Genomic DNA, 26,796 nt, shown 5'->3' with positions numbered 1-26,796 from the left:
GAATTGTTATTTATTAATTATTGTATTATTTTCCATATAAACAGTTGTAAACCTACTTTTGCTCCACCCTATATTGCTAAAGAAATCAACTTCCCAAACTAATTTACAAATTATTACATTCTCAATCAAAATACCCTAAGAATAGGGTATTAATACTGAACATAATTTTATAGCTCTTTTGAGGAGGAAAAAAAAAAATCAATGAAAGTAAGAAATATTCTACAACAATGGATGGGTGGTGCCATTGTGCTAAAACAAAATATCAAAAATTTAAAAAGCAGTAATTAAAATGACTGGTCCAAAAATCAGTAATACAGATTAAAGCCTAGAAATAGGATGAATTTCATGAAAATATAATACAGTAGATCCTTCACATTCAAAAGTCACACATCAAAAACCTTTCAATATTTCCAAATTTACAAATACCATGAAGACACTTGTACCAATGCAAAGCAAAACGAACCAGGATAACTTGCTGAGTTTTCATAAAGCCAAAAGTATTCTATTTTTTTTTAAAGGATGGCTACAGTGTCTTTACTTACATGAAATTATGCACTAGTAGGTGGTAAATATTTGCTTTAAAGTTTTTACACCTCAAAATAAAAGATTCACAATTTTATCAGTGTTCTTTGTTTTTATATCAATATTTTAAAAATCTATTAATTTGAACAAATTAATCTATTAATTTGCAAATTAATACTACACTATAATTAATTATTCCCTATAAAATGCAGCAACCTATAACTAAAAAGGTCAGTAATCCTTTGAAACCCTGTTATTTAAATAAAAAAAGGACTAAAAGCAATCACAGAAGCTTTTTTTGTTCTAGATAAAAAATCATGTCTATTTAGATGTCTTTCTTAAAGTCCACAACCAGTCTCCAACTAGAGTTTCTTTTGCCACAAACTTTTTAGTCACTTCATGAGATTTACTCATATATCCCAAATTAAGTAACAAGAAAATAAAAGAGCCATATAACGAATTAGAAAATGCTAGGTTGTTCTAGGGATTATAACTTAGTTGAGTTGCTCTTTAGAGAAGAAATTCTATTAAAACTAGAAGCCCGGTGCACGAAATTCGTGCACGGCAGAGGGTTGTCCCTCAGCCCAGCCTGTACCCTCTCCAATCTGGGACTCCTGGAGGGATGTCTGACTGCCCGTTTAGGCCCGATCCTGGTGGGATCGGGCCTAAACGGGCAGTCGGACATCCCCTCTCACAATCCAGGTCTGCTGGCTCCCAACTGCTTGCCTGCTTGCCTTCCTGATTGCCCCTAACCGCTTCTGCCTGCCAGCCTGATCACCCCCTAACCACTCCGCTGCCAGCCTGGTTGATGCTTAACTGCTCCCCTGCCAGCCTGTTTGCCCCAACTTCCCTCCTCTGCCAGCCTGGTCACCCCTAACTGCCCTCTCCTGCAGGGTTGATCACCTCCAACTGCCCTCCCTTGCAAGCCTGGTCCCTCTCAACTGCCCTCCCTTGCAGGCCTGGTCCCTCACAACTGCCCTCCCTTGCAGGCCGGGTGCCTCCCAACTGCCCTCCCCTGCTGGCCATCTTGTAGTGGCCATCTTGTGTACACATGGGGGAAGGATCTTTGACCACATGGGGGCAGCTATATTGTGTGTTGCAGTGATGATCAATCTGTATATTACTCTTTTATTAGATAGGATAGAGGCCTGGTGCACGGGTGGGGGCCAGCTGGTTTGCCCTGAAGGGTGTCCCGGATCAGGGTGGGGTTCCCTTGGGGCGTGGGGCGGCCTGAGCGAGGGGTCTGTGGTGGTTTGCAGGCCGGCCACGCCCCCTGGCAACCCAAGCGGAGGCCTGGTATCTGGAATTTATTTTCATTCTACAATTGAAACTTTGTAGCCTGGAGCGGAGCCAAGCCTGGGGCTCCCTCAGAGGCGGCAGCCATTTGTGTTGGGGTTATAATTGAAACTTTGTAGCCTTAAGTGGGTGAGCCCGGCCAGGGTGTGCGGAAAGCTTTGCTTCCCCTGTTGCCGCCGGCAACCCTGGCCTGCTCTCTCAAGCTCCATTCTGCCGCCATTTGTTTGAATTTGTTTACCTTCTATAATTGAAACTTTGTAGCTTGTGTGGAGGCTTAGGCCTGCAACTGCTATGGGAAAGCTTGGCTTCCTCTGTTACCTGGGAAACCTTGCTCTCTGTGGCTGTAGCCATCTTGGATTGGGGTTAATTTGCATACTTGCCCTGATTGGCTGGTGTGTGGCTTATGTAGCAGAGTGATGGTTAATTTGCATATTACCATTTTATTAGAGAGGATATTTTTGTTCTGGATGATAGGAAAAAATGCTAACTTTGGATTTTCTCCGTCATTTAGTTTTATGGTGATTTACTAAATTACTTAGATTTCTGAGTCCTACACACTGGCCTCACCATAGTAAAATTAGATTGCTATGTAACACAAACCCTTGGTGTCTCTCAAAAATAACATAGACTGCCCATGTTAAGTCCAAGAGCCAACAGGACGTAATAGGACAAACATCATAAAACAATGGTGAAAGAAAGAGTTAAATAAACAATATGACCAAAAAAAATTGGAGGGTGATCTTATTTACCCAAATAAACTCCAAATAGATTTTTAAAGTATTAAGAAATTAAATTGGCCGAAACCGGTTTGGCTCAGTGAATAGAGCGTCGGCCTGCGGACTCAAGGGTCCTAGGTTCGATTCCAGTCAAGGGCATGTACCTTGGTTGCGGGCACATCCCCAGTAGGGGGTGTGCAAGAGGCAGCTGATCGATGTTTCTCTCTCATCGATGTTTCTAACTCTCTATCCCTCTCTCTTCCTCTCTGTAAAAAATCAATAAAATATATTAAAAATATATATATATATTTTTTTTAAAAAAAAATTAAATTGGAAGACCTATGCAGAAATAGAAAGTTCTCATTCAAATCTGAGATATAACAATAGAAGAAATTCAAAACGACCTACCAACCAATTAAATTATATAAAAACACAAAATTTCTACACCAGAAAATCTAAGCTAAATTTAAAATAAACTAGAAAAAAATTTTCATCAACTAGGACCAATAATATATATAAAGCATTTCTTTAAACTGTAAGAATATCAAGACCATAATAGATAAATGAGCTGGTGTTGAATAAGTCACATGGGAGAAAACACAAGTCAGTGTCATTTTTTACATCTCACCATAAAATTAGAGACAGAGAAAATCCCAAGTCAACATTTTCCCCACCATCCAGAACTAAAATATTAGAATTCCTTCTCTAAAGAGCAATTCAACTAAGTTATAATTCCTACAACAACTTTTTAAAAAATCAAACACTTAAAGAAACACTATCAGATTTACTAAACAACATATTTCAAACATACTGATGATTAATATTTTTTTGTTTTTTCCCCACTTAACTTTTTTAAACCTTTTCTCAGACACTAAAGGGAAAAAATTCACACATCCTACTGATACAAAATACTAGGTGGAAATAATCCAGCACATTTTACCAATTAAAAAACTAGGCATCAGAGGTTATGACCTCATCTAACATATCAAATTCAAAAGTATGAACTTTCCACAGAAAACAAGATTTCCTTGATATTCAGTTCAGTGTCCCCAATACACTTAACAATTGACCTTATTATTTTAAAAGCATGTGGGAAAAGGCGGCTTTTTGAGTTAAATACACATTTTATACACATTCAAATTTTTTATTTCCATGGGGAAAAACAACTGAATTCAAAGAAAATTACACAACTTCAAGTTCAAGGTCACATTAGCCATTTGTATGTTTGCTAATGCCAGTTTTATTAGAAAATATTATTTATGAACATTCCCTCCTTTGTACTTAATAATTTATAGTCTGCAGGCTCATGGGGCTCCATCTTGTGGTTTAAAGGGCTCATAATAAATCTGAACTCATTTCTTTGCCTAAATGGTAGAGTGCCTTCTTTATCTGATGCACTAGAGCCAAAAATTAACACCATTGTTTTTCACTTGCCTTCCTGTTAACACTTCCAATTTTAAACTATTGGAATCTTTTATAACTTAATTAAGAACATAAATAACCTACCATGGTTTTCTACAGTGTTTTAGCTTCTTTTTCCGATCCTTTCCCCTCTTTCTTGTTGTCTTCACCAGACACTGTTTTATGTGACAGTACCTCCTCATAAGCCTGAGTCCCCTGACAACTCAGAGTCAATACGGCAAAGGTTTGAAGACTGCTCTCTGAATTACACCTGCAAGAGAAAATAAAACAAATTTTCAAAAATGCTTATTTACTATCAGTTTCATATCTAAGTGTGGAGCCTATAAGCATGTTATCGACTAAAAAGAAACAATCTTTACAACAGAAACTACTTCATTTCAAACAAAAAGCTAAAACAGCCTTTGAAGGCCTGGGCCCATGAAAGAGTGAGTCTAAGTGATATGGCCAGAAAAGCAATCCCCTCCTGGTAGACACAATGTGGCTGGCAGCTAGCTGACTTGCTCTCAATGAGATAAAGATATTAACACACACAGTACCACCAACTAAAAAAAAGTAATAGTACTATTGTTGGCAACAATGTTGCAATTAACCTTGAGATTTTTCTATTGGAAAGGCATTAATCAGACCTATCCAAAAAGTAAAGACACCTGAAAATATACCACCACCGACTGTAACCATGAGCTTTTTCAATTTGATACAACCATGAGACAGACAGCATATGTTGGCACATGTTTTTCCTTTAATCGTTTTTAGGCCAAAAATTCGATTTTTTTTTTTTTTTTGGCTCTGTTCCCCTAACTCCTGAGAGATCCTACGTCCCCTTCAACCTTTTATGCACTGATATATGAAACTCCTGAATATCCGCTAAATCCTGTCTTCATTACCCATGCATGTCTCTAGCTAGGATCCCACTGTATATTTCTGCCCAGAGGCTTCATCATCCCTTTGTTTCGCCTTTAGGAGATTTTATTCCAGATAGGGTAAAAATTAACTCTTCTGAGCACTGATGAAATGCTTATCTATACTAATAAAAGGGTAATATGCTAATTAGACTGGGAGACCTTCCGGACATCCTTCCAGACAAAGCCATGGTGGCGGGGCTGAAGCAGAGGCAGTTAGGGGCAATCAGGCTGGCAAGGGAGGGCAGTTGGGGGGATCAGGTTGGCAGGGGGAGGCAGTTGGGGGTGAGCAGGCCAGCAAAGGGGAAGGGGGCAGTTGGGGGTGAGCAGGCCGGCAGGCAGAGTGGTTAGGGGCGATCAGGCAGGCAGTTAGGTGAGTGGTTAGGAGCCAGTGGTCCTGGATTGTGAAAGGGATGTCCGACTGCTGATTTAGGCCCGATCCAACAGTCGGACATCCCCCGAGGGGTCCCAGATTGGAGATGGTGCAGGCCGGGCTAAGGGACACCCCCCACCATGCGCAAATTTTGTGCACCGGGCCACTAGTATATTATAAGACAGCTACTTAAAAAAAAACACACACACATAAAAACAGAGAGTGACTATCAAAATAGAACACATGCTTTAACTATGTAGATATCAGGAGTAACTTAGTTTATGTATACACAATACATAAACTCACAAAGAAGTAGCTTTGACTTTATTTCAGTATCTCTTTTTAAAATTTCCTTTAAATAAAGAACCTCTCTTCTTGTTCTTTTTGTAAGTTTCCTAATATAGTCCACCAGTTACTCCCTTACAGAAAAAAAAAAAGCACCTTTTTTAATTTGGAGGGACCAGGAAAGTTACAGGTATGACAACTAACTCTTCCAAATACTACAAATGAAAAAAAAGACCCATGATTATAATCAAACTAGAGGTCTGATGCACAAAATTTGTGCAAGAGTAGGCCTTCCTTCCCCCGGCTGCTGGCACCTGGGACCCTGGCTTCCCTCTGGCCGCCAGCAGGCACCCGGGACCCGGGCTTCCCTCACAGCCCCGGCTTTGTCCAGAAGGTTGTCCAGAAGGATGTCTGGTCTAATTAGCATTTTACACTTTTATTATTATAGATGATACTCAGCTGTGACCTACGTGCAAAACTATTCATATCCTGTAACCAACTTCCCTGACTCTGGTTTACAAAACCCACCAGAAATAAGCTAGTGAGGTTTGACTAAAACAAACAAAAAGGTTATGTAAGTGAACTAACAAATGGAACTTACTTTGATTATGTATACATATCACTTTAAGGTAAAGCAGGAACATGCACATGCTACAACTCACAGGGTCCTTTTATACAACAAAAAAACTAAGACTTGATCCCATGGTAAAAGAAAGATTGTACTACACAATTTAGAGTCTTTGGCATTTCCTATTCCCAACCCTACTCCATGCTAGAGGATTCAATACTTAGCTGTGAATCCAGCAGCCAAAAAAGAATGCTATGTGCTCAGCTGAGAACCGAAAACATAGTCCACACAAGCTGCACTCTGTAGAAAGGTAAAGGCAATAAATCAATCAACCATATTAAGAAAGTAGATTGAAAGTAGAAAAAGCAGGAAGAATGCTAAGAAAACGCTGAGATAGGTTGTGGATGGCCAATATAAAAGTACAGCACTCCTCAGTCATTTAGCACAGAGATGAACCACCTTATACATGCATCAAGAAGTTCTGGGACCCGCAGGGTGTTATACAGCATAGTGCAGGAATTCATGATAAAAGCAGTGCATCTCAGAATCATATTTTGTTGGTGCTGTAAAAGGAACTAGGAAACCATCTGGCCCAATTCCACCTACCCTCAGTTTACAAATGAACTACAATCAGAAACATTAAGGTCACACAACTAATCAGGAATAAGGCCTGGTCCAGCACCTAAATAAAGCCCAATGCTTTTCCCCTACCGTATCAATCTGAGAAAAAAAGTTAAATTATATACGGTAGACTGTAAGCAGATGGAAAGAAACTGCAACACATTTTTAAAGTTTCTTTTTTTTAATTATTGTTTCAAGTATTACATATGTCTCCTTTTTCCCCAATTGACAACCCACCCACCCCCGCCCCCCCGCCGGCTCCTCTCACCCCCGAGGGCAGGCTCCCACCACCCCATTAAAGAATTTCTCTTTTTTAAAATGGATAAAATTATCGCCTTCAAATAAAAAAACTAAACTTTGCCATTTAATAGCTATTGTGACATTGGAAAACTATATGACTCAGAAAACCACTTAATTTACTTGGGTCTCAGTTTCCTCTAATTATTCCACTACTGACAGCTAACATTTATGGAACTCATATTCTGTACCAGGCACTGTTCTAAGAGCTTTTCATACATTACCTCATTTAATCCTTACAACAATCTCAATAACTGTCTCTAATACATCAAGGAAAATAGAGCATAAAGAGGTCATATAACCTAATTAAAATCACAAAGCAGAACCAAGGTTCAAACCTAGACAATCCCTTTCAATAATAATTTCGCTCTAAAGACACATTTGTTAGACGATAAACATTAGCTATTTCAAAAAATATTGTTATGTAAATACAAAGGCCATATAGCTGCACAGCACACACAGGCTTTGGCGTCAGACATCCCTAGATTCAAGTACAGGCATACCTCATTTTACTGCACTTCGCTTTATTGCTCTTCACAGATGTTGCCATTTTAAAAAACTGAAGGCAAGATCCTCCACCAGCACAGAGATTGTAACTTACTTTACTGTGATACTCAACTTTACTGCAGTGGTTTGGAATTGAATCCGCAATACCTGAGGTATGCCTATACCAGCTTTGCCACACCACTTCTTTGAGCCAGAGCTTTCTCACCTGTGCAATGAGGTGAATAGTATCTACTTCAAACTAAATGAGATTGGTCATAAAAATACCTAAAAGTATCTGCCAAATAGTGTACACTCAATAAATGGCTTCAGTGGAGAAGAAAACACTCAAATATCAAATAAAACATTTTATTTATACATCAGAAACAGCTGAAAAACACCTTAGAAAAATATTAGCTGTACTCTGTTAAATACGAGTACTTTATAAAGCATGTTGAATGTATATGTATAGGCATGTGTGTACATGTGTATGATTTTTTTTAAATCAAGTACTGTTTTCTTAACAAACGTTTTTTAAAGATCAGGTTTACAGAAAAAAAAAAAAAAGAGTGGAAAATAGAATCTCATGTTCCCATTCTCTCCACCACACAAACACCTGCCCTATTAATATCTTGCATTAGTGTGATCCATTTGTTATAATTAACGAACCAATGTTAATCTAATATTAACTAAATTCCATAGTTTACTTGGGGTTCACGCTTTGTGCTGCATATTCTATAGTTTTGACAAACGCTTAAGGACATGTATCCACCATTACTGAATCATAGAGAACGGTTTCAAAAAATCCTGTGCTCCACCTATTCAACCCCCCTCTTCCAAAAATCATAATAGCTGAAGTATGCAGTCTTTTCAGATTGGCTTTTTACACTTAGCAATATGCATTTAAGATCCCTCCATGTAACTTTTTGAAATCACTGAATAATAGTCCATTGTCTGGATGTTCCACAGTTTGTTTATCCATTCACCTACTGAAGGGCATCTTGTTGCTTCCAAGTTTTGGCAGTAATGAATAAAACTGCTATTAATATTCGTGTGCAGGTTTTTGTGTAGACATGTTTTCAACCCATTTGGGCACGAACACGGGATCATATGGTAAGACTATGTTTAGCTTTGTAAGAAACTTCCAGACTGTCTTTCATCCAAAATGGCTATGCTATTTTGCATTCCCACCAGCAATGAATGAGAGTTCCTGTTGCTCCACATCCTCACAGCATATGGTGGTGTCAAAGTTTTGGACTTGAGTCATTCTAATAGATGTGTAATAGTATCTCATTGTTGTTTTAGTTTGAAATTCCCTGATGACAGATGATGTGGAGCATCTTTTCATACGCCTATTTGCCATCTGCATATCTTCTCTGGTGAGGTATCTGTTCACATCTTCTACACGTTTTAATTGGGTTGTCTGTTTTCTTGCTGTTTAGTTTTAAGAATTCTTTGAATATTTTGGATACCAGTCCTTTATCAGATATGTGTTTTGCAAAGATTTTCTCCCTATCTCTGACTTGTCTTGTCATCCTCTTAACAGTGTCTCTCATCTTAATAGAGCAAAAGTTTTATATATCCCCCAACTTATCAACTTTTTTTTTTTTTTTCATGAATCACACTTTTGGTAGTGTTGTATATCTTTTGCAACTGACCTTAAAAGGTGAAAGGTTTTAGATGTCAGGCTACCAGACTGCAAAGCTAGGTTTTTGTATGTATGAAAATTAGACCCTTTTCCTAGGAGCAAATCTCAAAACTGAAGAATGACTATGCTATCTATATTCAAACTATAAAACTTAGTCAAATATTTGGAAATTTTTCTGAAATGCAATTAAAAGAAAATATTTTAAATTAAGGCAAGAAATTATTTAAATACTAGAGGCCCGGTGCACGAAATTCATGCGGGGGGGGGGGGTCCCCCCCTCAGCATGCCCTGCACCCTCTCCAATCTGGGACCCCTTGGGGGATGTCCAATTGCCTCTCGCAATCTGGGACCGTTGGCTCCTAACCACTTGCCTGCCTCCTGCTTGATCGCCCCTAACCCCTCTGCCTGCCTGATTGCCCCTAACCACTTCTGCCTGCCTGCCTGATCACCCCTAACAGTAGGGGAGCAGTTAGGGGTGATCAGGCAGGCCTGATTGCACCTAACCGCCTCGCCCCGCACCCGGGACCCAGGATTCCCTCCTCCAGCTGGTCACAGGCACCCAGGACCTGGGCTTCCCTCCCTCTGGCCGGCTGCAGGCACCCAGGACCTGAACCAGCTTCACCTGGGCCGGTGGCAGCCGCAGGGGACTTTACATTTTGTTAATACTAACATATGCAACTTCACCAAAAGAAGTTATGTAAAAATAAAATATCCAGGCTATACTTCTCCATTATGAAAGAACAATCACATTTCTACTATATTAAAGATGAACAAGATAAAGTTAGAAAAAGACACCTCACTGATAGGACAAGAGGCTCACTTTAAATTATGTGAGATTATAAGTAAACTAGAAGCCCGGTGCACAGATTCATGCACTGGTGGGGTCCCTTGCCCTGACCTGTGCTCTCTCACAATCCAGGTCCCCTTGGGGGATGTCAGATAGCCGGTTTCAGCCCGATCTCCGCAGGCCCAATCTCGACAGGAGGGAGCCCGATCCCTGCAGGCCCGATCCAGACAGGAGGGAGCCCGATCCTGTGTTGAGGGTCTGTCCCCTGGTTGTCAGTGTGTGTCATAGCAACTGTCGACAAGTCATTGGGTCGCTTAGGCTTTTATATATATAGATACTAATTAATTGCCTATTCTGGATCTAGCACTATGCCTTGGTAGTACATGGGACACAAAGACAGATCAATTCAGACACACTAAGAGAAGAGCAAATACTACATATAAATTCAGTACTCCCCTCTACATGGTGACATTCAGTTTCTGTTGTAAACTAATGTGAAGAACACTGAATTTCAGATTTTCCTTTGGAAATTTCCTTTTATATTTTATATTTTAAAAAAGCACAGGAGAAGACTAAACTGAAAAACCTGTCCACTACACATACCCACACCAAAAATCCAGCTATTCAACCGTACCCCAAAACATACAGTGATGGACAAGTGTAATCTCACCACACCACCAGCAGCATTGCAACACTGGGCTTGGGGCAAAAGGTCCTTTTCTCAATTAACAGCTTAAACCAAGTGGTACAATGGCTACAATCCTGACATGAAATGCACTGTATGAAGTAACTAAGCAGAACCAGAATGCTTTTTAAATACTTACTGTCAGTGAGCAAAATGGAAAAGATGTTATCAAGTCACCCATCAAAAAAAGTGGTAACAGGAAAACACATCTCACTGAAATAAAGGGACACTAGCTCTTCCCGATTCCTAACAGAACAGATGTGATCAGCCAGCTAGATTACTCATTTGGTTAGGTTGCTCGTTTGGTCAAAGAAACAATAATTAAATGCATCATAATAAGTCTTTATTGAGCACCTATAATATTTCAGCCACTGTTCTAGGCACTTAGGATATATCAGTGAACAAGAGACTAAAATCCTGTCCTTGTGGCTCAAGTTCAGAGAGGGGAAAACAGCCAAAACGAGTAAATGTAAAAATATATAAGTTAAATAATATGTTAGAAGGTATGGAGAGAGAGGAGGTGACAGCGCAAGTACTGTAGAGGGGGGATGCAATTTTAAACAGATGGTCAGTCCTCATTGAGAAGGTGACACCTGAGCAAAGATCTGATGTGGTGAGGAAGTTAGTCATGCAGATATCTATGGAAAGAGCAGTCCTGCCAGGAAGACTGTGCCTGGTTAGGTAGAGGAACAACAAGGAGGCCAATGTGGTTGGAGGGCTCGAGTAGGATGAGTGTGAGAGAGAAGAGCTTCAAGGACAGAGGGGTGGTAGTCAGGGACCAGATCATACAGGAGAGAGGTTGGCAAACTTTTTCTTTAAAGGACCAGACAATAAATACTTTAGGCTTTGGAGCCAAAAGGTCTCTACTATTCAACTGCCATTGTAGTGCAAAGATAGCCATAGACTACATATGAATAAATGAGTATGATTATGTTCCAATAGAACTTTATTTATAGGCAATCAAATGTCAATTTCATATAATGTTCATGTCACAAAGTATCAATTTTTTTATTTTTTAACCATTTAAAAACATATTAGTCTATAGGTCATACAAAAAACAGGCAGTAGGCCAAATATGGTCCATGGGTCATAGTTTGACAAATCCTAACTTTAAAGACTGTGGCTTTTACTTTGTGTGAGAGGGGAGCCCTTTACAGGGTTTTAAGCAGAGAAGTAACAATATTTGGCTCATGTTTTTAAAAGGTCACTATGATTTCTATGTTGAAATACATAGTAGAAAGAACGAGCATGGAAGGAAAGAGGCCACATAGAAAGCTTAGTAATCAGATTCTTTATATATTCTGAAGGTAAGATGACAGGACATCCTAGCAGAATGGATGTGCAATGTGAATGAACTGGAGGTATCAGGAGTGACTTCAAGGTTTTCAACCTGAGCAATCAAGTTAGGGAAGGTGCAAGAAGAGCAGGTTTTGGGACTAAGATCAGGCATTCCACTTTCACCATGCTAAATTTGAGATATTTATTAGATATCTAAGTAGGTAACTAGATTAGGATATAAATTAGGCACTTTTCAGCATATAGGTAGCATGTAAATTAGGTACAAGGAAGTAGTTGTACCAGTGAATGGGAAAGCCAGAACAGACATAACCACTGTCACAAGAGTGGCCTGAGAGGTAGGAGTAAAACTAAGACTGTGCTATTTTGAAAGTCAATTAAAGAAAACTTATGAGGCAAGCTCCTTGAATTCACACACACACACACACACACACACACACACACACACACACACACCAGAAAGAGGATTTTCTGTATCCTGAGTTTTAGTCCTCATTTTACTAAGGATGTTTAATATACTGCTGTGTAAAGTAGTCTTACCATTTACAAAACTTTTACCCTCTGCTATACTAGTCTAACCCCACTTCAAGCCAATTTTGGAGAAAATTTTACCTTGAGAACATCAGGTAAAAATCTTCAATGACTAAATTCATTACCTCAGCAACTGGCATTCCACTCAAGATATTCAGTGTGGCATTCCCCATAAACAAAACTAATGTAATTTTTCCCCTGGCAGTTCTCTGACTACTGTAGTTCTAACTGCAATGGGAATAATGACTCTTCCCTGGAACACCTTGCAATGTGCTACTGCTAAGCTTTAAGTTCAACCTTTTACTTACCAGACAGACCACCATTATTTGTCATTGATCTCAAATTTACTCCTCCATGAAAGCTTTACCTAATACTTGAGCTTAATATAATTTCTTCCTTCTGAACCATCTAGCACTTTTTCAAGTTCCTTTATGACATTTCTATTACTCAGTTTTAGTTATTTTTATCATAAGTTCCTTAATGAAATGACTTATCTTTACCTCCACAGCTCTTCTTACAATGCCCCACACTCAAAAGCTCAATAAAAATCTAAATTCAACTCCAGATTTACCTTTCCTTAGAGATGGTGAAACCGCAGAATCTCAGAAGGTTCATATGAAAGGCCACCATCTTTTCCCATATATTTCCATGGCAGTCATTATCACTGTGACTTATGTGGATTATCCGACTTTTCCTCCGTAAGCACAAATTCCAGTATTTATTTGACTTAATTTACCCATCTTGGATTAATCCCTCAAACCCTAATTCCTTCAGGACTTTATTATTTAGTTCACTGACACATGTTTCCCTCTGTTTCTGGCATTATTCTTAGTAATTTCAGTAACCACATAGATGACCCTTCTAAAATTCTGGCCTTTCCATTCCCTGTAGTCCTTTCCTCCAATGTTCTCACTTGCTTTCCTACCTTAGACACCCACTCCTCACGAGGACCCTTAACCTATTAATCCTACCACCTTTCACAATCCCTCACCCTTTTCATGCCTTCAATTCTGTCCTTATACAACTGAAATTACACAATTCACCATTTATCATTCACACCAGCAGCTCCCTTTGTTATCCTCTCCTTTTAGGAGATACATAATTCTTTGGGTTTTATACTTTTGCTTTCCATTTTCTCTCCTTCCATTCCCTCTTAAATTTACCCCAATCGGCCTCTCACTCCGAAGCTCCAATGAAACAACTCTTGTCAAGATCCTGTAGGACTTCCATGGTGTTTACTGCTGTGAACAATTCTCAGACCCCATTTTAGTTGATTTCTTAGCAATAGGTGACACAGTCCACTGTGCCCTATTTGAACACTTCACTTCCCTTGGCTTCCACGCAGTACACTAGAACTGTGCCTGCTTCATAAATTATTCTACCATCTCCTTTCTTCTTTATCTCCATGACCTCTAAATAAATGCTGGAGTGCCTTAGGACTTAGCCCTCACACTTAATCTCTTCAGTATCTTACTGTGTTCCACCCACATTGGTATCTTTGATATTTCTCAAACAATTCACTCATACTCCCATCTCAGAGGCTTTACACTTGCTAGTTTACCCCAGATATCCAAATAATTCCTCTTACTTCTTCAGGTGTCTGCTCAAATGTCACCTATCTGGAGCCCATCTCTGATCACCCTATAAACAGCAATGCCTCCTGCACACCTCTAACCCTATTCTATTTCTCTCCATAGGATCTAACATATGAGATCTTTGCATACTCTTTGCTTTTGTACACCTAGAAAAATACCCGGTACAAAGGAGAAACTTAAGCAGATTTTCTCATACACATCTTCAATACTTACAGCAGCCCTGCAAAGTAGTGAAAAAGAAGAATAAGTAGTATAAATTTCCTATAATCTTTTAAAATATGAAAGCACAAATATAACAAGGTGTTAAATGATTTGTCCATGATCACACACAGGCAGAGCTATCCCTAGAACTGGGGTTGGATCTCTAGCATCTTTCACAATTCACATTCTCCACATTTTACAATTCACTATCTCCACAAGCAAATCAAAGAGCAGATGTATATTTAATTTTTGCACAGTAATATTTAAAAGCTCAACTTGAGATTGAGTCCTTTAAATCACAATCAGATATGAAATAACACCTAAACTGTACATGCTTCAATAGTATTTATTTTCTTTTCATTAAAGGCTATGATGGAAGCCATCAGACTATCTTTAGAACTTACAGATCTTGTGACAATTCTGATCTAAAGGAAAATGGGGTAATGTGTCAAGAAACAGTTAAGTATTCAAGTATTCTCTGTCCTCCTGTGCCTCACTGCAGCACACTTAGCACCAAAGGCTTTAAACCGGCACCTTGGTAAAACAAGCTTCCCATGGTGTCTGATTCTCAAGACTTTTTGGTGCCACTCTACAGAACAAAGAATGGCAAAGAAGCCATACTGGAGATAGACTGACACGATTATTTCTCTTAAGATTGCAAAACAACCTCAGAACCTAAAATCTAGTTATAAACAAGCAGTACTGTTCAAAATCACCAATTTTTAAATAAACACAAGTCATTTTAATTTCTGACAGCAAAGAAAATGCACAAATTCATCAAGTATTATGTCAATGTAAAAAATTTTTCATACATAACAGTGCTAAAAACTGAGAAATATATTAGATTCTTCAGTAAAATAATAATTTAATTTCCAGACTCTTGCCAACACTCATTCTTCTCCCTCTGGCATCCTCTGCCACAGTTGGAAACTGTGTATCTAGGTCAGAAAAGACAAGTAGCTTTTCAGAACAGCTCAATATCTTTGGCACAAGTGTTGATATTATAATTCAACCCTTTCACAAACTCTTTTTAAAATATACCCTAATGTAAATCAGAAGATTAGTACTACTGATATTTATGAAAAGCCACTGGAAAAAAAATACTTAAATGCTAGATTTAGAAAAGTGATAGAGGTAATGGACTTAAAGAGAAATATGAAATAGACAATACAATGTAATTAGTATAAGAGCAATGGATTTAGGGTCAGAAGATCTGCATTCTAATTCCAGCTCTGCTATGACTGAGCTGGACAATTCTGAACAAATGTCAACCTCTCTGAGCCTCAATTCCTTCACTTGTAAAAAAATAAAAGGGTTAGACTATATACCTAGATTACTTTTTAGGTATTGCCTGTTTAAACATGATTCTATGATAAGCCAGAATCTATGGGTTCGTTTTATATAAGACATATTAAATTTATTCCTTAAAAGTATTTTTTACAATGTGATCATATTTTAAATATTATAAATAAAACTAAAAACCAGATAACTGGGGAAATTTGAACACTGAATATTGAAAACATGGAATTATTTCTAAAGGGTAATACTGGGCTTTTGAGGAGGGTATTCATATTTTTTAGAGACACATACTAAGTTATTTACAGATGAAATTACACCAAAATTTGAGATTTCTTTAAAATAACTTAGTTAAGGATAAGAGGGAGAGTAAAATAATTCTGAACATATGTTGATAATTACTGAAAATTGATGCTTCACAGTTCACTCTCCTTATATATTTGAACATTTCCTAAGAAGGTTTTCAAACAAGAACAAATTTACCAAGAATCTAACCACACAACTTCCAATTCATCGATAGTAAAATGAGATTTTCATATGTCATATTTTCTTTGGGCACATTCTCCTTTAAAGAATTCATAAGTAACTGCACAAAACCAAAACAGGGGCAATTATAAAAGGATAAAAACTTCTTGGGGAACAATCCTATATAATGAAGAGGTAATATGCAAATTGACCCTCACACACCCTTGCACAAGATGGCCACCCCCATGTGGTCAAAGATGGCCACCACAAGATGGCCAGCAGGGGAGGGTAGTTGTGGGTGATCAGGCCTGCAGGGGAGGACAGTTAGGGGCGACCAGGCCAGCAGGGGAAAGCAGTTAGGGGCAACCAGGTCGGCAGGGGAGGGGAGTTGGGGGCGACCAGGCCAGCAGGGGAGGGCAGTTGGGGGCGATCGGGCCAGCAGGGGAGGGCAGCTGGGGGTTACCGGGCCAGCAGGGGAGGGCAGTTGGGGGCGATCAGGCCGGCAGGGGAGGGCAGTTGGGGGCGATCGGGCCAGCAGCGGAGGGCAGCTGGGGGTTACCGGGCCAGCAGGGGAGGGCAGTTGGGGGCGATCAGGCCGGCAGGGGAGGGCAGTTGGGGGCAATCAGGCCAGCAGGGGAACAGTTAGGCGTCAATCAGGCTGGCAGGAGAGTGGTTAGGGGGTGATCAGGCTGGCAGGCAGGCAAGCGGTTGGGAGTCAGAAGTCCCGGATTGTGAGAGGGATGTCCGACTGCCGGTTTAGGCCCAATCCCTGTGAAATCGGGCCTAAACCAGCAGTCAGACATCCCCCAAGGGGTCCCAGATTGGGAGTGGGTACAGGCTGGGCTGAGGGACACCCCCCACAAGTGCATGAATTTCATGCACCGGGCCTCTAGTGTCGTAATAACTAATAGTCAAAGATGTGGATATCCTACAAGCAACAATACTCTTTCTGGTTATACTGTCTAGAGCAAGGATGGGGAACGTCCAGCCTGTGGGCAGTATAAGGACCACAAAATCATTTGGTCTTGCCCTGCCAAGGCATTAAGGATGAGTTAATTAAATGTTTGACCAGATATAGCAAGCTAATTTGTAAGTTGATAATTTTGGATGGCCCTCAAATGATGCTATAAATATCCAAATGGCCATTGGCAGAAAAAGAAGTTCCCACCCCTGGTCTAGAGAAAATCCCAACACATAAACACAGTAAGTCAAATATCACCAATGTTCACTGAAGCACTGTTCATTAACAAAATACTGTAAGCCTAAATGTCCATCAACAAGAGAAGAGAGACATAAATTATGCAGTTAATGAACTATCGTGATATATTTCATCATCGGCCTGCAGACTGAAGGGTCCCAGGTTTGGCTCCGGTCAAGGGCACATGCCTGGGTTGCAGTCTCAATCCCCAGTAGGGAGCGTGCAGGAGGCAGCTGATCAATGATTCTCTCTTGTCACTGATGTTTCTATTTCTCCCTCTCCCTTCCTCTCTGAAATCAATAAAAATGAAAAGAAAAGAAAAAAGCTAGTTGCAGAATAATATGTAGAGTGGTGTCATTTATATAAGCTTAACAATGCACAAAATACTACATATAATTTATGGATATAAACACTTTACAGTATAAAAAATATTCAAGGTAGTGACAAAAATTTAAGGATCAGGAATACACACACGGTACATATTTGAGCTACAAATAAAGAAGGAATATTCTAATTGATCATCACGCCCTCACAAGATGGTGGTGCCCACAGCCAATAAAGAGGGAATATGCTAATTGGCTGCCACACCCTCACAAGATGGCAGCACCCAAAGCCACAAAATAGCGGCGGCCAGTCCCCTCAGCCCTGTCGGGGGGGCGCGGCTCCGTGCACCTCATCCAGCCGGAGTCCCCCAGTCCTCTCAGCCACGCCTCATCCAGCCTCAGTCCCCCAGTCTCCTCAGCCCCGCCTCATCCAGTTGAAGACCCCTCAGTCCCACAGGGGAAGGGAGTTGGGGGTGATCGGGCCGGCAGGGGAGGGCAGCTGGAGACAATCATGCCGGCAGGGGAGCAGTTAGACGTCAATAAGGCCAGCAGGGGAGCGGTTAGGGGGCTATCAGGCTGGCAGACAGAGTGGTTAGGGACAATCAGGCAGGCAGGCAGGCAGGCAGGCAGGCGAGTGGTTAGGAACCAGAAGTCCCTGATTGTGAGAGGGATGTCTGACTCTGGGATCGGGCCTAAACCAGCAGTCAGACATCCCCCGAGGGGTCCCAGCTTGGAGAGGGTGCAGGTTGGGCTGAGGGACAACCCCCAACCCGGGCACAAATTTTGTGCACCGGGCCTCTAGTTTCTTAGAAAAAAATCTAAAGCAAATTTGGCAAAATGATAGCATGTGAAAAATGTGTGTGGTGAGTACAGTTATTTAATATATCCTATTTTGTCTATATGCCCAAAACAATTTATATTTCAAAGTATTTTAATAATTAAGTCCATGTGTGTAAAAAAGAAACAAATGGAACCTTGGCCTCTTAAGCAATATACTTTAGCTCTGGTCTTAACCTTCAGGGATTAGCAAATTTTTCAATGTATAATAAATATTGATACTGGATAGAAGATACAAGAAAGTTCCCCCATCAAAGGAGATTGTAAGTTTTTCTTTCCGTTTCAAGTGGAATGAGATTTATCCTTAGATAGAATTAACCAGGAGTTATAACCTAAGACGTTCAAAGTGTTAGCCTGCAGGCTAAGGTCACTGTCATTGTTATAAAGGTCCCAAAGCGCTGTAGGAGGTAATACCACCCAGAAACGTTCTAATTTTAAGGAAAACCTCAAGTAATACTTATGTTAGGGGAGATCTATGGAAAGATTTATTTTTCAAATCTCTAATCTGACAAAACTCAATTTTCAAATTATATCCCCTGCAGATTTTGTCAAGATTTCATTATAAGCTTTGTGATGGGAAGGAAAGTCTAGAATAGGCTTTACTCTAGGGGAGAAGTTACAAAATTTTTTCTTAAAGGGCCAAATAGTAAATATTGTAGGCTTATAGGCCCTAAGTCTCCAGGGCAACTACTGAACTTAAGCCATTGTAGGGTGAAAGCAGCCAGACAATATGCAAATGAATGGGCATGGATGTTTTCAATAAAAAGTTAAAGACAAAGTTTGCCAATCCCTGCTTTACCTCATGGTCTTTCTGGAGTTTCACCCACATGCCAGGGGTCTTTCAATTCTGGCTGGACCAGAACTTTAATAACCCCCAGCTGTACAAACTCTAGTATCTCTGCTCATACCCAACCCTGGGGCAGCCACTATGGTAAACCTTCGTCTGATTTATTGACAGCCTAACGCTCTGCCACAAATTCACGAGGGACCCCCATACATACAAACATTTGGAAACCCTTCTTACACAAATTCTTCTTCTCCATTGTCCAGCCTAGAAGATTCTAGTCATTTTAACTGTCCTAAATTCTGAGCTCAGCACAGTTAGGCCACCATGCTCTGCATGGATTCCAGGTCAGGAAATTGTCCTCAGGCAAAAAATAGGAACAATCATGGGGATCACTTCATGAATTTCAAGATGAGAGGTCTCTTCCCCAAAGCCTGAAAGAATAGCCTCATATCAAGTTCTTCTATGGCAGGAAGGCTAATCCAGACCAGCTGGTCCGTTATAGCCAGCAGCAAAAGCATAGTCAATAAATGTTCTAGTTTCTACTACATATCAGGACCTCTTCTGAGCCATAGCTCAATCTGAAGCTATGTTGTAATCCCAAAGGGCATTATGGTGAGAATAACTAGTCATTCATTCATCCATCCAACTAATACTTACTCAGCATCTTAATGTACCAGAAAAGTCCTGATTTTTGTCTTTAAGCCTCAGTATTAGCACAGCCTAAAGTAGGACTATAATCTGCCCTGCAAATCAAGTTTCAGATCAAGATTGAAATTGAAAAAATGTATATAAAAACACTGGATAAAGCACTACATAAATCCAAGTTATTTTTGTGATGTCAACAATCATACACTTATTGATAAAGCACGAGTTCTCCGTATATGCTTTCCCTACAGCAGAAATAAGATATAAAAGAATGGCTATAAAAGAGGATGGTGCATATGAGTGCATGCGCTCTGGAGGGTAGGGAGATTCCAGAATTCAAATCTGCTAGAGAACAGAGTGTATACAGTAGGTCCTCAGGTTCCTACGGCATGATGTAACGCGATTTTCACCGTAAGTCGGAACCCACCAACATAAAGCACCTACGTCACTCATATGGAGCACATACACAGCAGTAATGAAGTGAAACAGTAAAAAAAAATTTGTAAGAAAGCTAATTCCTGACCTTTACTTGTGGTAAATAAATAATAAAAAACAAAGCACATATGTACATACATCAAAATGATGAAACTTTTTTATTATAAATAAATGTGAGGTGGTGATGTAACCACGAAACGACATATGTCGAGTCTGTCGTAACCCTAGGACTGCCTGTATATAGAAGTGACAGGAGATATGGGTAATTGTCATACTAATGTTGATAAGCTCAATAAACAGCAGAAGAGCATTTAAGTGAAGTACTTTTATGAAATTTTAAACCAAGTTATAGAAAAAATTTTTGAAAATGTTTTAATGCTTTCATACAATTTTTAAAAAAATAGATTTTATTGATTTTAGAGAGGAAGAGAGAGTGAGAGACAGAAACATCAATGATGACAGAGAATCATTGATTGGCTGCCTCCTGCACGCCCCTTACTGGAGATCGAGCCTGCAACCCAGGCATGTGCCCTTGGCTGGAATCGAACCTGGGACCCTTCAGTCCTCAGGCCAGTGCTCTATCCATTGAGCCAAACCAGCTAGGGCCATACAAATTTCTTTAGGTTAAGCTTACATATATGGCTTTATTGCAACTATTTTAAAGTTCAAGAATATAAAAATATCTAATATAAGAAACATTCATATAACATCCTTTAAAAATAACTCAGTGCATCACAAAGGTCATGATCATTTTCTCACCCATAGTCATTATATAAAAAATCTACACTAATAAAAGAGAAAAATGCTAACTGACCGTACCTTCGCTATGCCCACAGCCAATCAGGAGTGATATGCAAATTAACCCAGCAAAGATGGCAGGTAAATTAGCATATGCAGGCAGCGGGAGGCAGAGGCCCTATGCAGCCAATGGAGTTGGGGACATGGGCAGGCAGCAGGGGGCAGCGCCTGAAGCCATCGGTGGATCCAAGCTGAGATGGGGACCCGGGTCCAAGCCGCCACACCACCTGCCCAGGTCCAAGCCACCCTGCGATCGCGGAGCGAAGAGCCATGGTCCAAGCCATGCTGCGATTGCAGGGCAAAGAGCCCGGGTCCATGCTGCCCCGCGATCAGGGGGCGAACAGGCCAAGCCGAGCCGCCCCACAATCACGGGGCGAAGAGCCCAGGTCCAAGCCACCCCACGATCACGGGGCGAAGAGTCCGAGTCCAAGCCGCCCCGTGATCACGGGGCGAGCAGGCCAGGCCGAGCCACCCCGCGATCATGGGGCGAAGAGCCCGGGTCCAAGCCACCCCGTGATCATGGGGTGAATCATAATTAAAATGCCAAGGGCAAAAGACAAAGAGAGAATATTAAAAGCAGCAAGAGAAAAACAGTTAATTACCTACAAGGGAGCACCCATACGATTGTCAGCTGATTTCTCAACAAAAACTATGCAGGCCAGATGGGAGTGGCAAGAAATATTCAAAGTGATGAATAGCAAGAACCTACAACCAAGATTACTCTACCCAGCAAAGTTATCATTCAGAACAGAAGGTCAGATAAAGAGCTTCACAGACAAGAAAAAGCTAAAGGAGTTCATCACCACCAAACCAGTATTATATGAAACTAGTAGCCCATTTGCAGGAAGAATCCTGCAAGCGGCCGCATGCGTTGCCGCCGCCGCCGCCGCCACCGTTGTGGCCGCACCCGCGCGCTGCTGCCGCCTGCCCCGCTCCGCCCCGCCCGGGCTTTCCCTCTGGCAGCCACCTTGCTTTCCGCTTTTCCTCCCTCTTCCTTCTAAGTTGTCTTCAGTCTTCATTCCTCCCTCCGTGTATGCAAATTAACCGTCATCTTTGTTGGGTAATTTGCATACTCGCCCTGAATGGCTGGTGGGCATGGCTTTGGCTGGTGGGCATAGCGAAGGTGCGGTCAATTTGCATATTACTATTTCATTAGGTAATATGCTGAAAGGTATTCTTTAAGAAGAGGAACAAGAAAAAAGTAAAGATAAAAATTATGAACAACAAATACGTACCTATCAACAAGTGAATCTAAAAATCAAGTGAATTAAAAATCTGATGAATAGAATAAACTGGTGAATATAATAGAATCAGGGGCATAGAATGGGAGTGGATTGCCGAAACAGGTTTGGCTCAGTGGATAGAGCGTCGGTCTGTGGACTGAAGGGTCCCAGGTTCGATTCCGGTCAAGGACATGTACATTGGTTGCGGGCACATCCCCAGTGGGGGGTGTGCAGGAGGCAGCTGGTCGATGTTTCTCTCTCATCGATGTTTCTAGCTCTCTGTCCCTCTCCCTTCCTCTCTGTAAAAAAATCAATAAAATATATTAAAAAAAAGAAAAAAAAGAATGGGAGTGGATTGATAATTCTCAGGGGGAAAGGGGTGTGAGGGATACGGGAAGAGACTGGACAAAAATCGTACACCTATGGATGAGGACAGTGGGGGGGAGGTAAGGGCAGAGGGTAGGGTGGGAACCGGGTGGAGGGGAGCTTTTGGGGGGGGGGGAGGAGAAACTACTGTAATAATCTGAACAATAAAGATTTATTAAATTAAAAAAATAATTATAAATAAACGTGAACCCAGCAAAGGAAATAAACAAAGGCTTATTTTCTACTGGGATTTGATGGGTAATGAGTAGTTATATACACTGGTATAGTCTAACATACTTCTCTCCTCTGCTTTCATTTTCTTAAACTATCTTCTTCCTTCTGAGTTGTCCTACCACTGCAATCTCAGGTTTTTAAATAAATGTCGGCTGTAATGTTAACAGATATTGGCATATAAAATGAGAAAAAGAGGCAAATGATTCCTTAAAGACACAAGTGTTGACTATAAGATGAAATATATTTGAATATATTAAAATTTAAAAAAAAACTTTTAGTCTTCAAAAAACACCCTAAAGAAGTAAAAAAACAAGTTATAAACTAAAAAGAGTTTTGGAATCCATACATCTAACCAAAGTATAAAAAATATATAAGGATGACTTAAAATCCAAAAAAGGGCAAACAATCCAGGAGAAGAAAAAAACCCCACATGAACTAGCATTTCACAGGGAACAACAACAACAAAAAAGACCAATAAAAATGTGAAGAGCCCTGGCCAGTGTTGCTCAGCTAGAGGCAACTATCGTTGTTTTTCTCTCACATTGAAGTCTTCTCTCTCCCTCTCCCTCCCTCCCTCCCTCTCCCCTCCCTCCCTCTCTCTCTCTCTCTCTCTCCCCCCTTCCTCCCCCCTCTACCTTTCCCCCTACCTCAGTTTCTCCCCTTCTCTGTTTTGGCCTCCCTCTTTCTCTTCCTCTCTCCCTCGCCCTCTCCCTTTCCCTTTTCCTTTCTCTCTCTCTAGAATCAATGAAAAACATATCCTCGGGTGAAGATTTATTTTTTAAAAAGTGAAGAAATTTATCAAAAGTGATCAGAGAAATGCAATAAAAAATGAAATACCATTCTATAGCCATTCCAGATGAAACAATTTAAAGTCTGATAATACCAAGTGTTGGAAAGTTATGGAGCCTTTTGTTCATTAAAGGTAGGAAAAAATGTCAGACATAATTTCCACAACGTGAATAATCCCATACTCTATTACCCAGGGATTTTACTCTTACATATACATGAAGAGAAACATTCGCATGTACAAGATATGCGTAATTAGAATGTTCATAGCAACTGTTCACAATAGCAAAACCTGGAAAACATGCAAGATGCCCTTTCTCAGGAGAATGGATGAATAAACTATGGCACATTAATGAAATAGATTATTAATCAGCAAAGTGAAGGAACTCCGATGACATGCAACAACCTGGATAAATCTTAGCACTACAATGTTAAGTAAAAATACTTAACAAGTCCCAAATGATTATATACAAAATATCTTTTTGGTAAAATTAAAAGATATACTTGCTAAGAATCCATAAAGATATGATAAAGCTATATAATTTCTGCATTTTATAATTTCCAATTAATATGGTATTTATAAAAGTATATACTCATCTACCTCTGGCAGTTTCATGAGGAAAACAGTAAAGTATAAATAACTAATAAACACTCAGAATGCTCTTCATATGTAAAAAAGGCCCCCTTGTCTGAATTTCCATTGGGAAACAAACTTCAAACTTCAAAAATTACGTATTTACTAGAGGCCTGGTGCACAAAATTCCTGAACAGGGAGGAGGGGGGCCTTCAGCCCAGCCTGCACCCTCCACAATCTGGGACCCCTCAGGGATGTCCGACAGCCGGATCAGGCCTAAACCGGCAGTCGGACATCCCTCTCGCAATCCGGGACCGCTGGCTCCTAACCGCTTGCCTGCCTGCCTGATCGCCCCTAACTGCTCGCTTACCTGCCTGATTGCACCTAACCACCTCTGCCTCAGACCCCACCACCACGACTTCATCAGGAAGGAAGTCCGAAATGACATCCGGAAGGTTGTTCGGCTGTCCGGTCTAATTAGCATATTACACTTTTATTAGTATAGATTAGCTGGAAAGCTTTAAACTATTCAACCATGTGGGTAATACAAAACCCCTTCCAAACCCTCCCCTGCAAAAAGGAGAGAGAAACAAAGGGAAAGACCAAGTAACACAATAATATCTTTAAAATGGATTATTTTTTTTGTGTTAAGTGTTATTATTTGCCTGTCAAACACTCCCAGATCTCCTACATTTTCCCAAGAAAAAGCCCTCACATTATTATCCAGAATATTACCCTCAAATAAGCAGGATAAGAACATTAAGGCAATATGAAATATAAATATTACCTACCTGCATTATCACTAACGCAGATAAGATACCAATTAGTGAATAAGCCTGTGTCCTAATACACACATCCCTATATTATACAAAGTGACGTAAATTCAACATCACAGACAATCCTGTGTGGTTCAAAATCTCAGATGAAAAACAAACAAACAAAAACACCCCAAACTCAAATTAAGCAACTCTTATAAGATCATACAACTAGTAAACAGCAGCGATTAAATGCAAACTCAGGTCTGCTAACAAACTTCTATTCACTGAAAACTAAAGAAGAAAATAGAAGTCAGGAGACCAGGGCTATACTTATGTTGGACTGGCCGCTAACAGCCAGAAAGGACTTTCCCCTGGCCCTGTGGACTCTACTTCCTGAAAAAAAATGTCTCTCACCCTATGTGCTTCACAAGGCTACTGTGAGGATCAACTAACAGTCATGGAAGTATTTTGAAAAGTACACTGTTACATAAACAGGGGAGAGATTACCTTTCCAACCTTTAACCAATGATAGTGAGTCCTGAACTCCAGGGACAGCAATACAATACCAGGAGCTTGTGACTGGTGTTTTTTCAGCCTGCAACAAATTCTGCAATTCAAGAAGAATCCTGTCTAAATCTCAATTATTCAGTGTGTGATTCATAAATGGAAAAATACAACCACTAGGTTCACTTATAAAAACCTGACAGTTTACGAAACAGGACAAGAGGACTAAATTCTCTCTGCCTGAAAAGGCCTCTCCATCAGTAATCCTATCAGTAATAATGATGATTCCACAGTAATAATAGCAGGTGCTTATTGTATCCTGCATTACTTCATTTAATCCTCAAAAACCTTCTGTAGGAGAAACAAGTATATTAAGTTTACAGAGGAAACAATAATGTAGAGAAGTGAAGTAATATATCTGAGGTCAAGCAGCTGGTCAGTGGAAAAAGCCAGGATCCAAACCTGACTGCCTGTCTACAGAGCCAGAGCTCTTGACTGCTATAAATCACCTGCCAAAAAAGCCCACCCATCTCAATACCTCTCAGGAAGCCCTCATTCATCCCAACTCAAGTGTAAAACTAATTCTCCCTTCAAAGCACCATCTCTGATGATACCGCTACCTACCTATCTTATATATTACTAGAGGCCTGATGCACGAAGATTCGTGCAAGAATGGGCCTTCCTTCCCCTGGCTGCTGGCACCGCCTTTCCTCCGGCTGGAGCTGCCTTTCCGCCTTCCCCAAGCTGCCCAGAGGCCCGGAGTGGCTGGGGCAGTGTGGAATGACACAAGCATCCTGCCCTGCCTCCAGCCGCTCGGCGCCTGCATATGCAAATTAACCCGTCATCTTTGTTGGGTTAATTTGCATACTCATTCCTGATTGGCTGGTGGGCGTCACAAAGGTACTGGTCAGTTTGCATCTTACTCTTTTATTAGTGTAGATGAATGAACAAACAAAATCTATTAACATTATGAACCTTGACATACGTACGCACACATACACATATGCATGTAAACAAGAGAAAGCTTTAACATATCTGAATCTGGTTTATCATTCCTGAGGAACCATCTACTTCAACAAGATTTGTTTTGAAACTACATGAAACTTTCTTTAAAATACTTGAGACATTAAATTAGTTGCCCAAACCATAGAGTAAGTAACAAAGTCAAGATATGAATTCATGTTTATGTTTAATAACCTATGTTACTAAACTAGCCTCCTGATTCCAATCCCAATGTTCTTAGTACTATCTACATAGCTTGCCCAATTATTTGGCCTCTCCACATGTTAATTCTTAATATTGGAGGTCAGGTAGTGACCAGAACCATATCAATCTCATTTGT

At 40.4% G+C, this 26,796-nt stretch overlaps 1 protein-coding gene across 3 annotated transcripts in view; it reads right to left on the bottom strand.

The window, feature by feature from the left end:
• STRBP (spermatid perinuclear RNA binding protein) overlaps positions 1–4,180 on the bottom strand; it is a 74,434-nt gene extending 70,254 nt beyond the window's left edge. For all 3 annotated transcript variants that reach the window (XR_013814538.1, XM_079791028.1, XM_079791029.1), the window contains exon 1: positions 4,041–4,180. Coding sequence is in view for 2 of the 3 variants with exons in the window: in XM_079791028.1 (XP_079647154.1) it covers positions 4,041–4,043 (3 nt within the window). In the remaining variant the exon portion in view is untranslated. The remainder of the gene's footprint in view (positions 1–4,040) is intronic.
• Positions 4,181–26,796: the final 22,616 nt, after the last annotated feature.

The sequence above is a fragment of the Cnephaeus nilssonii genome, assembly GCF_951640355.1.
Source record: "Cnephaeus nilssonii genome assembly, chromosome: 14".
Taxonomy (NCBI): domain Eukaryota; kingdom Metazoa; phylum Chordata; class Mammalia; order Chiroptera; family Vespertilionidae; genus Cnephaeus; species Cnephaeus nilssonii.
This window is presented reverse-complemented; position numbering and strand designations above follow the sequence as displayed.